The 15,127-nt window shown below is 40.6% G+C and overlaps 1 protein-coding gene across 4 annotated transcripts in view; it reads left to right on the top strand.

Annotated features, from left to right (window-relative positions):
- Positions 1 to 15,127, top strand: part of SLC12A1 (solute carrier family 12 member 1) — an 80,289-nt gene that overhangs the window by 52,662 nt on the left and 12,500 nt on the right. For all 4 annotated transcript variants that reach the window (XM_016211116.2, XM_016211108.2, XM_087821629.1 and 1 more), the window contains 2 exons: positions 2,926 to 3,008; positions 12,719 to 12,862. In XM_016211116.2, the coding sequence (XP_016066602.2) occupies positions 2,926 to 3,008; positions 12,719 to 12,862 (227 nt within the window). The remainder of the gene's footprint in view (positions 1 to 2,925; positions 3,009 to 12,718; positions 12,863 to 15,127) is intronic.

Here is a 15,127-nt window from a genome sequence, read left to right as displayed (position 1 = left end):
AGTGACAGACCTGGAATTTCTGCCCAGGGCCATCTGAATTCAAAGTTTAAGCTCCTGACCACATGTTTTGCTGCCTCCTGACATATATATGTATGTGTCTTATGTATTTCCTGGCTTTGTCCCTTCTTTTGCATAAGAGAAGACCAATGCTACACCTATAGAGAGGCACAGGGTGTCCTCAGTGACCATTCTAGAAAATTGATCCTTTCTTCCAGGCTTGAAAATACTTAACCAGATTCATCTCAAGGGAGGCAATGTTAGCTGTGGCTTTTTTGTATCAACAGCTCTGAAAATGGAAGATTTCCTTGGCCCGGGCCTGGCTTTGCTATGATTTCATACCACAGGGTAGAGAACATGCCCTGAGAGGTCTGAAAAGTCCATAATACATAGGAAAGAAATCCTCACCCATCAAAACAAGCACATACTCAGTGCTTCTCACACCAGGCTATGTTCTCTGGCCCCTGCTAGAATGAGCACCACCTTTATCATCATTTGGGGGAGATTTAGGCAACATAACAAAAGCAGCCTCATATTGGTTCTGCTGAAAAGAAGCATAAAAAATAATTTTTATTTTCTGAAATTATATGCATTACTGACCAAACAGAAATTCACTTAGTCTTCCTAACATAGAAGACCCATGCATTCAATGCATTCTCCTGAAATGTGTCCTGCGAAGTCCAAAGTCAGGATGCTATGTGCTGCCATCTGGCTCCTGCTGGTGCTCTAAGTGAAGTAGGTTAAGCCTAAACCAGGTGGTCAGGGTTAGAATTTTGCCAGGCTCAGCAAATGGCATTTTGATATGTGTAGAATCACAGTCAGTTGGTGACCTGATGTTCTTGGAAATGAATTTAGATCTCTCTGTTATCGAGATTTTTCAGTAAATTTCATCTTTACCTTTGGGAGAAAAAGGGCTGAAGGGGAAAGAAATTTTATCTTTACTTTTGGGAACAATAAGGGGTGGGGCATATAAGAAGAAATATGTAAATCTTTAGTCATAGAGTCCATTATTTGATAGAAAATTACCTGGAATCGTCTCCTAACCTTCCCACCACCCCAAAGAGTCTAGAAATTCAAAGGAACTAAAATAATCAATAGTAATATTAAGCTGAGGAAACCTCTAACTTTCATACCAAATTAATAATTGATCTTCTTGGTAATAAAGTTCAGTGTTTAGGTGGCTCATATTTGTACTAGTATAAAATTTAGCTGGCATGGTAAAGTTAAGTAACTTTACTACCATAGCAGTAGGGTCAATATAGAAGGAAGACAACCATACAACCATATTGTACGAGTTTTTCTTTCTGACTTTTTAATTTTGTTTTATTTTATGACTTAAAGCACAGTATTATTGTAATCATAAGGATATTTTTACAATAGTTTAGTAATTTACCATTTTTCTTTGAATAAGAGATTTTAAATGCCTGTAATATTCTTAAGTATGGTTTAATTTTAATTAGAATCTGTACTAGTTTTGTTGGCTGCATTAACAAATTATCTCAAACTTAGCAGCTTAAAACAACACAAATTTATTAGCTTACAGTTGTGTGAGTTAAAAATTCGACACTAACTACTGGGCTAAAGTCAAGGTGTGGGCTGAGCTATATTACCTTCTGGAGGCTCTAGGAGATCATTTATGGCCTTGCCTTTCTAGAGTCTAGAGGCTGCTCATTGCTCATAGCCCTCTCCCTCCATCTTCAAAGCCCTTGATGGGTAAAGTCCTTATCATATCACATTACACTAACCTCTTCTTCAGCTCCCCAATTTCACTCTCAAGGACCCTGGTGATTATACTGGTCCCACCCAGAAAATCCAAGATGACCTTCTCACCTCAAGGTTCTTAACCTAATCACATAAGCAAAATCCCTTTTGCCAGGTAAAGTAACATATTCACAGTTTCCAAGGATTAAAATGTGGATGTCTTTGGGGGTCTGAAATTATTCTGCCTAACACAGAGTCCAAATATTTTTTGTGGAACACATTGTCTACTTTTTATAATCTAGGACAGTTAGAAACAAGATTTATCAGGAATTTACTTTGTGGCAACTTTTGTTAGAATGGATCTATTTTGTTAAGTGATCACTTATGGTTTGAATTTTAAATGAATATTCATATTATACTGAACATCTTTATATAATTATTTGAAAATTCAGGTTTACTTTGGCTATTGAAATCTTGTTTATATATAGTGAGTTAATCACAAACTGCATTGTTTCTGGGGGAGGGTGACCCAATGGAAAGGGTCCTAGGCTCCAGATCCATAGAAGATTGAACAAAGGAACTCCCAAGGAGAAAATTTTAAATGAACTCAAAGTACTAATTGTTTTGCCCCATATTTATGGGCAAAAAAAAAAATCTTCTACAAGAATAGAGATAAAAGAAAGCCTTTCTTTCCTGTCTAGTTTACCTAATTCCATTGGGTTGGGTGTAGACAAGGCATACAGCCAACTTCAACAGCATAGGGTTGCCACGAAAAAGTGTTGCTTCAAATGGTCTGTCCAAAGTCAATGGTGAATGTTATAGGATTCCTCCTCAATGGGTGAAGAGATTTGGTTGATAATTTCCAAGGGTTTTTGCAGTTGGAAGACCCTCTGTTCTAAACATTTCAGTGACTGCTTTATTTATATTAAAAAAGAATCAATTTTTTAAAAGTATGTTACAAGCTCTTAATCAAAACTCTAGTTGATAGTATATTTGAATAAATTGGTTCCAGAGTAAATGAATAAGTTACCTTTACTCAGAATATGTTTTTTTTAAAGGTATAAAGGGAAAAAAAACTAAGAGAAAGCCATCAACTCTTGGTTGTATTTGAAAGTGAATTTTCTTAGTTTAATTACATTAAAATCCTAGAAGCAAGTTTCATATTTGTCCAAAGCTTGAGGATTAAAGAGTCATTTAAATCACTAACCACTTTGTTTCTATTTTCAGCGATGCATTTGATTTTGAGATTGGTGTGGTCATCGTCAGAATCAGCCAAGGGTTTGACATCTCTCAGGTTCTTCAGGTGCAAGGTATGTACTTTCTTTATTCAACCAACAAATATTTATTAAGCCCTTACTCCATGGCCGGCATGGAGTTCTAGGTGCTGGGGATAGACCAGTGCACCTTATGGACAAAGCCCTACAACAGTGGAGCTTACGTTCTTGTGCAAACCTGAGGCTTATACACTTCCTGTGCTTTCCCCATTGCTAACACAGGTGGCCTTTGTCCTGCTAACCAGAAATATTGAGTAATCCAGGGCTGTCATCAATTATTCTCCTTACCACAAAACCACAAAGCCAGCATCACTGAAAATAAACATCTTCGGTAAATTAACCTGCCGAATTAATTTCTGCAAGATGTTTCAGAAAAATGAAGATTAATTCTTTCCTTGGAAAACCATGTAGTTTGTTTTTAAGAGTCTATGATCTTGTTTACAACCAACATGGAAATGAGCCTGAATGTATCATGCTAGGAATCACTAATCTAAGTCAGAGACAAAATCACTAATTCAAATGAGTGACTCTGCTTTTTCCCTATAGAAGATAGTGGACCCATTTATACAGGATTTTTTAAATTGACCTGCACAGTTCAATTGACTGCAGTTCAACTGAACCTCACAGTTCAATTGACCCATGCAGTTCAAACCCGCTTTGCTCAAGGATCAACCATACTTGTTTAGTCTTAAAGTTTAAACTCTTGTGCATAAAATAAAGAACACATCTAAAAAGTCACTGAAATATTAAGATGGGACACTAATCCATGACTTATCTCTTTAACTAAACTTTACAATAGAGTCCACTGATGACGTGGCACTAAAACAAAGGATTTTGGGGGTACCTCTTATGTAGCAGCTATGATGTAAGTATCGGTACTGGGTACACTAAGACTAGCAAAAGTCTGTGTCCTCAACAGACTTAAAGACTCATAATGAAAATGAATATATGATTAGTGTGATAATGGGTATACGAGTAGGGTATTGTGGGAAAGAGAAGAGGCATCTAACCCCAAGAAGGCTTCCTGGAAGAAATTACCTTTGTGTTGAGATCTAGTGAATGAGTAGGAGTTAACTAGGCAATGTTGGGGAAGGAAAAAAGGAGAGAGTTTGGAGACTGGCATTCCTGGCAAAGAGGAGAGCCTCAGCCAAGGTGTGAAGACAAGGGAATAGGGCGGAATGCGGCGGATGGGCAACCAACAGCAGATTAATGTTCCATGAAAAGTTGAAGTGGACAAGAGTGAAATATAAGGCTGCTGGTATCAGATCCTGACTTTAAAAGCCTTAATGTGCCATATTAAAACATGCGGATCATGTTCTGAAAGTGGTGAGGGACTATTAAGGAGATTTAAGTGAAAGAGTGATGTGGTTGAATTTAGGTTTTCAGCCTCATATTCTTTCCGTTACATTGGCCTGGACTTAGTGAGGACCATAGATGGAAACAGAAAGACAAATCAGAAAAGATTTTCATATTAATCAAAGCTAGAGAAGGTGACAGCCTGGACTAGAGCTAGGGATGGAGGGAAAAACACAGAAGTACTTTGGAGGTACAAAGAGCAGCATTTAGGGCTGGCTGGCTGTGCAGAGCATGGGACAGGGAGGGGTGAACACAGGTTCCTTGGCTGACTGAATGGTGATTCTACCAAAGGAAATGGGAAACACAAGAAGAGTAGGTTTAATGGAGGGATGCTTGGTTCAGTTTTAAACAATCTCTTGCGAGAAATTCTACTGGAAATGTCCAATAGGCTGATAGTCCTGGTCTTGAAGTAGAATTGTGAGCTGGAGGTGCAGATTTAGGTGATATTATGGGCCAAATTGTAAGTGACATTATGGGCCAAATTGTATCCCCCCAGAATTCATATATTAAAGTCCTAACCTCAGATGTGACTGTATTTGGAGATAGGACCTTTAAGGAGGTACGTAAGGTAAAATAAGATCATTAGGGTGGGCCCTGATCCAATAGGACTGATGTCCTTATAAAAAGACATTAGAACACAGACAGGCACAGAGGAAAAGGGCATGAGGGCCATCTACAACCAAGGAGAGAGGCGTCAGAATGAAACTAACTGTGCTCAAACCTTGATCTAGGACTTCTAGTCTCCAGAACCATGAGAAATGTATGCTGCTTAAACCGTGAGTCTGTGGTATGTGTTATGGCAGCCCTACCAAACTAATATGGAAGACATCGCAGTGAAGGTGGAACTATGACACCAGAAAATATAATACAAAGAGTGTGTGTAGTCGAGAGCCCCGAGGCACAGGAAAAGGGCCCCGAAGAAGCGGCAGGAAAGGAGCTGTCAGAAAGGCTAACGAACCAGAAGACTGTGGTGTCACAGTAACAGAGTGCTCAAAATGAAAAGAATCATCAACTTTGTTAAATACACCAGAAAATACCAGAAAGATTTGGGAATAAAATGTAATTGACACAGCACAGATAACCTTAGTGAGAGTAATTCCTGTAGACCAGTGTTGACGGAATCGAGATTACAGTGGGCTGCAGAGAGACCAGGAGATGATGGAGCGGAGACCATGGGTGTGGCCAACCATCCTGAGGAGTTTAGATGCTGAGGAGAGGAATGAGGCTGGAGAGGTTTCCTGCAGGGAGGCCTGGAGACCTTAGAATGGGAGAGAGGCCCGTGGTTTCCGACTGAGAATATGGGCCCAAGGAAGTGGGAGAGCTGGAAGCTAAAAGGTAAAAAAGGGGTGAACCATGGAGTAAGACGCTGGAGGAACAGGAGGAATCAAGGGAAGAGAAGGGATGGAAGAGTTGGCTTGAAACAGAAGAAAAATGCTTCATCTTCTAAAATTAGAGCAAAAGAGGTGAAGCGTGATGACGAGATGAGGTGTGTGGTTTTGGAAGAGTGGAGGGATAAATTGAGGAGGATTGTGCACAGTAGCCTCCATTCTTTTTTTTTTTTTCTTTTTTGAAGTTGGAGCAATTTCTCTAGTTCTCTAGCAGCATTTGGCCTCCAGGGTATAAGAGGATCAGGGTTTGCAAGGTAGGTCCAGCAGAAAGGAAGAGCCTGCGAAGGATTTCAGGGCACTGATTCCCGATGGGTCCAGCTGCTATCTGACCATTTTATGATTGTCTCCATCACAACAGATGGAAATGTGAGTGGATGAGGTGGATTTTCTGATGTAACCGCTCTGGTGCGTTGGAAGAGGGAAGAAAAAAGAAACTAGGGGCCATGAGTTTGCACAGGGTAGAGAACCACTATCTGATATGTATCCTCTATGATTATATACCAAGAGCTTTAAAAAACTGAGAATAGAGTGCATCTTATGCAAAATTGTAGCATGAAGGTTATCTTTGGTACCTCCGGTCTCCCTTTCTGCCTGTTTCATGTCCACTTTCTCTTTATATGGCCCTCGTACATTTACAGACCAGACACACTAATTCCCTCTCAGTGTTCAGTATTCATGATTAGTTTATATATTCCTTCCTAGTTGAACTTAATATGCTAGTAGCAACAACAGCTAACATTCTGAATATTTACTACGTACCATGTATTGTAGTTCATGTTCACATGTATTACAACATTTATCATCCCCACTATCCTATGAGGAAAGTACAATCATTGGCCCCATCTTACAACTAATGAATGTGAGGCTGGCCCACGATTCACCGGGCTTGTAGTTGGTAGAGCTGAGACTCAAACATTTGTCTGTCTGAAGCACTGTTCTACCTTTTTAAAAGGAAAACTAGAAGCGACAGTGATTTACATAATGTGAAGCACTGGTAAAATCTGAGATATGGGAATGGAACAAAGCTATTTCCACCTATTCCTTCAAAAGCCCAACATAGGGGCTGCCTGTCTGTGGTAAGATAGACATGGCATTGAGGACAACTATAAGAACCTAATGTGAAGAGACCTGTTGTGTTGCTAAATTTCTATAATTTACTCTAATTTTATCTGCCTTTTGTGCTTAATGTTTTTCCATCTAACCAATGAGAATACAAAATACGATTGTATTTAGATTACATATTTGCTTCGCATGTTATGTTGGTCTCTTAAAGCTAAAAGATGTGATGTCGCTGAAAATATATGGCTCCCACCCTCACTGCTCCACCCGCCAAAATGCACCATCAATTTAGTTCTATAAAGCAATACAGAAGCTCATTCTGTATGTAGTATTTCTGAAAGAATCCCAGCAGTGAACTGCATCCCCTTTTAATTTCCCAAGGGATGTATCTGATTTATATCAACTTTGATGTTTGAAATATTTCTGCTTCTTAGTCAAGAAAGGGAAAATACAGTTGGATGCTAATAAAATAATTATAAGTAGCAATTATCTAGGGTAAACAAAAAATGTTACACAAATACATGAAGAACATGCAGAAAAACAACAGCATAATGATAGAAATTAACTTTACGCCACATTTCCATGCATTGTTTTGAAGTTTATGTAATTTATGACACAACCCTTGTATTAGATTTTGAATTGGAAGAAATAAGCTTGTGTTTCATTATATTATACTGTAATATAAGGCTTAATAAGAGCCTGATAAATCTTAAGTATTGCATTACACTATGTTAATGATTATCACCATAGCTTTTCCAACACAGGCGCCAAGGTGTCATCACACATTATAATTTAAAGAAAATATTAGCAATCCTGAATGTCCATAGACTGTAGTTAATAAAGCAGTGAATAGAAATCAGCTTTATAGGTAATTTGCTAGCTAATGACAACTATTTCTATCCTGTGTCACTGGCTTATGTGAAATAACTTTTTCTAGAAGTGAGATCGATGCTCCTGACACTCTAACTTGTATACTGCAGCAACTCATCCAATACTGGTGGCTGATAGTGTCTCCTAATAAATTAATTTATTACCCGACAACACACACAAAAAAATGGTATTTCATGTTGTTCACTTCCCAGGGGTATTTAGCAAGTTTGCCAACTTCAACAAAGAGTCCAAATTATTCTGGTAGGAACTAAAGTGATGACACGTGCTTTGCAATATATTGCGGTCAAGTGTTCCATGTAAGAGCTGCACGATTTATGACCATCTCAGAGCACGGGGATTCTGCTGTGTCTGAGGAAGTGGCTTAGCAAAATAAAGACAGATGGCAGGGTGGTAAATAATAACTTGACTGGAAGGTGACCACTGCAGGATTGCTTCCTGCCTTCAGTTCGGCTAGACTTCACCGGGCTGTGGCACGTTGATTCATGTGAGCATTTACAGCTTTGAGTTGATTGACCAAGGAAAGAAGCATAACTTAATAATTAATGGAGAAGGATGCTGTGAGGCGGGAGGGGAAGCCATTCCTCAGGGGGTTTCCCTGTTCTCCCTGTTATGAGATAATTGCCTACTCTCTCTCCTTAAGATTCAAAGGGAATTGTAGTGAGTAGACTCCTGCCTATTTCTAAAAGACATCTTAAAAAAAAAAAAAAAAGACTGAGGATAGAACATTGGAGGCAATCTTGGCAATAAAATTGAATTTCAAAATATGGTCACTCCAGTTGGTTACCATACAATCAATTTATAAACCACTTGAAGGTAGAGTAACTACTACTCAAGTGATCTGGCATTTCCATGAAGATGGGGCTCAGGATTCACTCTCTGTTTTTACTGTGAGAACTGTTTGGGGCTCTGTACGAACAATAGGTTAGAAACCCACTCAACAGAGAGACCCTAAAGCCTAAATTTTTCCACCCAATCTCTGGGATTCTCTTAATCTTGGAATGAGAGAAGAGCAGGGTTTTACTCTCTCTCTCTAGTATTGTGGCAAATTATGACGGAGTGTGGAATTTTCTAACATGGGAGATTAAAATTCCCACCTGATGCTCAGGGGGTGGCCCTTTCCAGGGAAAGGACCCCTTTCCTTATCTCTCTCTTCCGATGAGTCTCACCTGTCCTTCCTTCTGTACATTCCAGCCTGGCTTATACCCCCAGGCCCTGCTGGCTCCTCTTTTTATTCCTCTGTATAAAGCAGTAACTCCACTTCTCTCAAGCATCGTCTTTTGTACCTACCCCCTACGCACACACACATTACACACACCCCATCCCTGAGAACTGTTCATTCATTTTTTTCCCTTTATAGAGAAAATACTTTCAAATGTTTTGAATTGTATTAACAGCATGGACCTGTTCTTTCATTTCAGCAGACTGTTCTTGAGTATTCATTATGGCGTGAGCTCAACTAAGAATGTGAGAGGGACTATGTGAAGTCTATACACAGGCTTTGGAATCTGACAGGCCCGGGTTCAAATCCCGGTTTGACCCTTTTTGGCTGTGTAACCTTAGCCAAATTTTGGTCCTCTCTGTGTTTCACTTCACATTTTCAAATTGGAATCATTATGGTACCTACCTTACAGAGTTATTATTTTGCATTAATAGATAACATGGCTGCCAAGTGTTTGTAGTCTAGTGGGGGTAAAATACACATGTATCTTAAAACTCTATTCTGGGTCCCACAGTGATAGTTACTGAAATAAAGGCAGAAGCAGAGTATTATGGAAATGTAGAGAGTTATGTAAATTTCTCTGATTGGGAAATTTTGGGGTGGTTTCTTAAAAAAAAAAATGCAGATTGTGTATTCCTTCAATAGGCAGATATTGGCAGTCAGAGCACATCACTGAGGAACGGTAATAAAGAGGCACGAACACCAGAACGGAAGCAGAAAGCTTGGGTCCCCAGCTGTGCAACTGTGGACACATCACTTCGACTGTCTGAACCCAAGTTTCCTTTACATTAAAATGGGGAGACTATTACTAGCCCTGCCTGCATCCCAGCATTGGTGTTGGGATCAAATAAGATACGATGTGGAAAGGGCTTTGTAAATCCTGAAGATCACAAAGAGAGCAGTGGTGGTGGTGGTGGTGATGAAATGAGTCATTTTCATTGTCAGTGTTGTGGGGCTCAGTTTATATCTGTCCATTCACTCTGCCTTGGCTCACCCGCCTTGCGCCTAGTGGCCGGCTAGCCAGCACTCCCGTTGAAAGTAATGTTTTGACAATTCTGCTTTGATTTCTTAAGCAAACAGAGGCAAGTGGTACACCAGGCAGACAGCTCGGAACAGAGCCTCACAGCACCAGTGCTCCTTAACGCCGAAATGAGAAAAAGAGGGAGTGAGCCGAAGGAGGCCTTAGATCACCTACAAAGTGAATAATTAAGAATTAACTCTAATAAGAACTTGTGAAATCACTGTGCCGAGGATCATACCACTGTGCAGATCCAAAAATTCCAGATGTCCGAGCAAGCGGGGTTTGGCCTTTACGGTGGACTCCGTCTCCAGGGTCTTTGAGGGAACTGCGGAATCTGCCTCATTCAGCAGAGCCTGGTTCTGTCTGTCAGTCGGGAGCCTGCCGTTTGCTCCGTCCAGGGTGGGCTCCGTACCCCCCTTCAAGCAAACCCCTGGAGCACGCAGCCGGCTGCCTCTACCACAGAGGGGGGTTGGTCTTCTTTTCTCCTTTGTCCAAACTAGACAAAGGCCACGCCAGCTAGTGGCTAATCTCAGGTTGTGCTGGAGCCGGCCAAAAATGGAAAACAAAGGAACCCGCTCCCCATCTCTCCTTGAAGTCGCCCCCAAAGAGGCTCACAAATGGGCACCTTCCAGATGACTGCAAAGAGCAGTTACTCCACAGCTGCCCTGCAGCACCCCGAATGTGGATGATAGCTGGGGGGCTGTCACCCAGATCCAGATGTGGCTGATGTGGCTGCTCCGGGCAGCCTGCGATCTGAACCTATATCTTTAGGGTCCTCCCTTCACAATGATATGTTCGAGGGGCTGTAGTTTGGGAGAATTAACTTGGCATTCTACCATGTGCCTGAGAGGGTTCAGGTTCCCCTGATGAGGAAGAGTTGGAGGTTAATAGGACAACTCTGAAATAACAGTAACAAGCCAAAAGCGAAAGGTCTTCACAGTTGGAAGCATGCAGGATTTGGAATCGAGCAGGCCTCTTTGTAGCTGGACCCTGTTACTTGCTGGGTGATATCAGACACATTACTCAACCTTTCTGAGCCTCACTGTCTTCATCCACAAAATGAGGATAGTCATAGTAACTGTCTCAGAGTTATTGCTAAGGAATAACATACAGCACAGTCCCCAGCACCTAGAAAGTGTGTAATAAACAGTAACTGCTAAAATAACCCCCAGGCTTTCCAACACGCTCAGTTTGCTTTGCACAAATGCCCAGGAGTTGCATAGAAACGCAGCCTATAGGATGCACTGGTCGCTTTGCTCTTTAAGGAGCTCCGAAGCACTAAGCAGGGACTGTTGTTTATTTTTTTTGCAATGCTAGGGAATGGGGAAGGTTATGATTTTCCATTTCGCAGATAGGAAATCAGAGGCAGAGAGAAAGTCAATGACTTGCTTAATGTCACATAATGCCAGCCTCAGAGCTGTAATCGGTCACGACCCCCGGGGCAATGCAGCTTGTGTTCACCTTTCAAAAGTCAGGGGTAAGCAACTCCTGCCTGAGCTTTAATACCATCAGTCTAATTTCTCAGATTTCCTATAGCTGCTGATCTTGAGAACCTTTGAAGCTTTGGGGAAATCACATGGGTGATTTGACCTTAAATCTCATGCCACTGGCAAAAGATTAATTGCTGAGACCTGGAAAGGGGCCAGACAATTCTGTGCAGCTGAATAACAGCACCGTCTAGGGATGTGACTGTCCTGACAGATTTAGTTAGTGCATAATTGATAAATCTAGAGTTTGTGTAGCTTTGCTTCCCAGATAGATAAGGCAACTGGCTCCGAGGGCTGACATTTACAGAAGCCCTACCGGTGTTTCGTAACGTTGAATCTAGGTTTTCCTCTCTCCGTCTCGGAACATCGCTCATTTTCTAAGGCTCTGTTCTCAGCAGACAAGATGAAGGGATCTGACAAGAAGGCCACCGTGCTCACTGGAAGAGAGAATGCCCGCCACTCTTTAGCACTGTCGCACGACTGCTTTTAAAGTCTTTATTTACCCGGATCCAATGCAGGCTGAGGTCAGAGAATGATGCAATGCATTACACAGCAGCTAGGAATTTTTTGTCACAGTCGAAATCCAAAAAGATAAAAGGCAGCCAGACACAGCATCAAAGTTTGGATGGTGGGCCTGAACCACGGACAGGAAACTGCGCAGCCCGACCCTGACTCCGGACTCGAGCGGCAGGGACCCTTTTCAGTAATCCAAACTCAGGCAGGCACGCGGACATCTCAGCTTTTGCTTCTTTCGCTTGGGCCACTCCAGAAAGTATTTTGCTCATCGGGAAGGATTGTTGGTGGGCATTTTTCACTGTAATTTGTACTGAGAGCCCCATAAAGTTTATGGTTATCTTTCCTTAATTCTCGCTCTCTGGGTTTAGCTGTCAGTTCTGGAGGCATCGTTGTGTGCCTGGTATATACCCAGGATGCTTCTGTCATTTTGTCACTTCCACCGGTAAAATATCTCACCCAGTAGCTCAGGTCAGTAAATAACTGGCTTTCAGGGCATAAGATCTTATGTACAGTGGATCTGGCTTTGAGGTTTTTGCCGAAGTGAATAAAGATGGCATTAAACAGCCCTTACAAATAAAAACCTAGTGACTCATACATTATAATTAACACATAGAGCTATTTTTCTCGGTAGTTATTATTTTCTTAGTTTACTGACACGCATTACTTTTTAATAACAATTCAGAAAAAAATCATATAATGTTTGTTTCATTGCAGATACACTATTTCTTAATATTAAAAGAGTTTATAAGACTGTTCCTAAAGCCTTTGTCTCTCTGAGCTTGGTAAGTGAGCTTGTCTTCTCTCACCAGATGAATTGGAGAAATTAGAACAGGAGAGGCTGGCTTTGGAAGCCACCATCAAAGACAATGAAAGTGAAGAGGGGGGTGGCGGCATCCGAGGCTTGTTTAAAAAAGCTGGCAAGTTGAACATTACTAAGCCAAGTTCTAAAAAAGGTAAGTACTTTTAAATGTATAAGTACTACTATAAGGTGAACTGCCCCCCCACAGACGCGAGTGTCTGTAGGGGTGAAAAGTCAGCTTCTAAGATGTTAGGGGCATCAAGGAAGGACTGAAGACATCTCTTTCGAGAAGGTAGAAAAGTCAAAGCTGCTGTCATTTATCAGCAATGCTAAGCCCTTTCTTGGTACCATCTTACTGTAAAAACATTCTTTTGAAATAATAATACTTGGTTTGGAAGCAGATTGGGTGGCATAAAATAGAAATTTCTTAGTTAAGGTGGAAAGGGGATACAGAGTTAAAAACCAATACCTAAACCGGTTTATCTACATCCCCCGCGTGTGCGTGCACGCACACACACACACACACACACACACATGCCCCTTGCAGACATTTCAGAAGAGATCCAGCTGGAAATCCAATTTCAAAAACACATCTTAGTAACAAACCAGAATTCTGGACTTGCAACTTTATTGATACTAATGAGCTGTAGATTTTGGCTGAGTAGTACACTTATATCTGAATATCAGGTATACATCCCGGGAACAGGGAACTGGAAAATGAGAAATCTTGCTTTAAGTTTTATAAAGAGATGAATCAAACATCTGATTTTTTTTTTTTTTTTTTGAAAATTGCTCTTTCCAGAAACACTGAAGTGTGAGGTTAATGAGGTCCACAGCGACCTCTGCTGGTAGAAAATTAGAATGTTAATATTTATTTCTGTCCACAAATAATCCTATAATTACTGAAGTCATTAACTGGTGTTTTAACTGAGATTTAGCAGGCTTCTGGGCTAGGCTGACAGAATCCAATCTGTTGAAGAGGCTATCTCTTACCCTGGAAAAGGTTTGGTTTTTGTTTCCTTGTTTTCCTGCTATAGCCAAAGGATGAAATTTAACTTGTATATAACATATATATTATATACCCCTTCAAATACTAGAGGTACCCTTGGGTACCTGGAATATTACATGGGCTATTAAAAGAGCCAAATATGTATTGTCGCCCTTAAAATGCCATTTTCTAGGAAAATTAAGTATTTAGATCTAAAGTTGGTAGTATATCAGGACTTTAAAGGTGTAAATATTAGAATAAGACTATCAGGATGCTGATTATTATCTTTTTTCCTTTCCAAATACTTGGTTTATTTGTGGGAAGAGTTAACTATCCACTAAATCTGCTCTATTCAATAGCACAGTCTGGAAAAGCAAAGGAAAATTCAGAAGTCGTAGTCCAACACTATTCATTAGCTGATGGGGAGGAGGGAAGCATTAAAGTACATATTAATGAAAGGGAACTTGTTATTTATTCTGGAAACCTGTTTCTGCATCTCAATACTTTTGGCAAAAATGTACTACTCTGAAAGTCAACATGTCTTATTGTTTGGAAAAGCAAAATAATGTTATGTTTTATATCCAACACCTAAAATTTCAGACACAGCTCTAACGTAGGCCCTCTCACTGCTCTGGGCTTTTGTTGGTTAACAACTCTTTTGAGTTCTAGATCAAGACCAACTCTACCTCCAGGTGCTCATACTTGAGTCCTCTGGATGCTTTGATGTGCACGTAAGTGGGAGCAGAATCTGGTCCATTTTGTAAATGCATTTACTTTCTCCCTCAGCAGTCCTAGGGAGATAAAAACAATATAAGCTAATTGCTTCAGAATGGACAGGCCCAAAACATGAAAACAGAAAAAGACAGAACAAAGGATCTTTAGAACCTCTTAGATCAGAGAGGAAGCTCTGAGCGGCTGTCAGCTCTCCTCTAAGCACTACGGTGACACCATCTCTTTGAAATAAGCAATAAAGTCACAACTTTGAAAGACATGGAAATATGAAATAATATATACGGTGTAACAAAGAAACCCCTACTGGCAAATGGAAACAAGGATCCAATTCAAACACTGGCCTAGTTCCCTGGAACACTTTCATTGTGTCCATGTTCGATTGGAAATTACATTAAATTTTTTAAAAGTATTTTATGTGCACCCTTAATTATAACTCAAGTAAAGGAATTTTATCTTTCCGTATTTTCTGGCTTTTTCATCTCATTCACAGAAATTCAAATAGCTCAACTGGCTTTATCCTAGCATCCCAAGACTCCTTGAAAAGAAAGCAGAGGAGAAAGCAGGCTGACATTAGGACCAAAGGGTCATACGAGGTCAAGGTGCACAGTATCCCTGGCCACCTTTCTGGTCCAGGCATTCGTGGAATAAACACCAAAGTTGCACTCGAGTGAATGAATTACGTCTGACTTAACTGCTTAT

Source organism: Miniopterus natalensis, chromosome 1 (genome assembly GCF_054644295.1).
Source record: "Miniopterus natalensis isolate mMinNat1 chromosome 1, mMinNat1.hap1, whole genome shotgun sequence".
NCBI lineage: Eukaryota > Metazoa > Chordata > Mammalia > Chiroptera > Miniopteridae > Miniopterus > Miniopterus natalensis.
The sequence above is the reverse complement of the archived record's forward strand: the minus strand, read 5'-3'. Positions and strand labels throughout refer to the sequence as shown.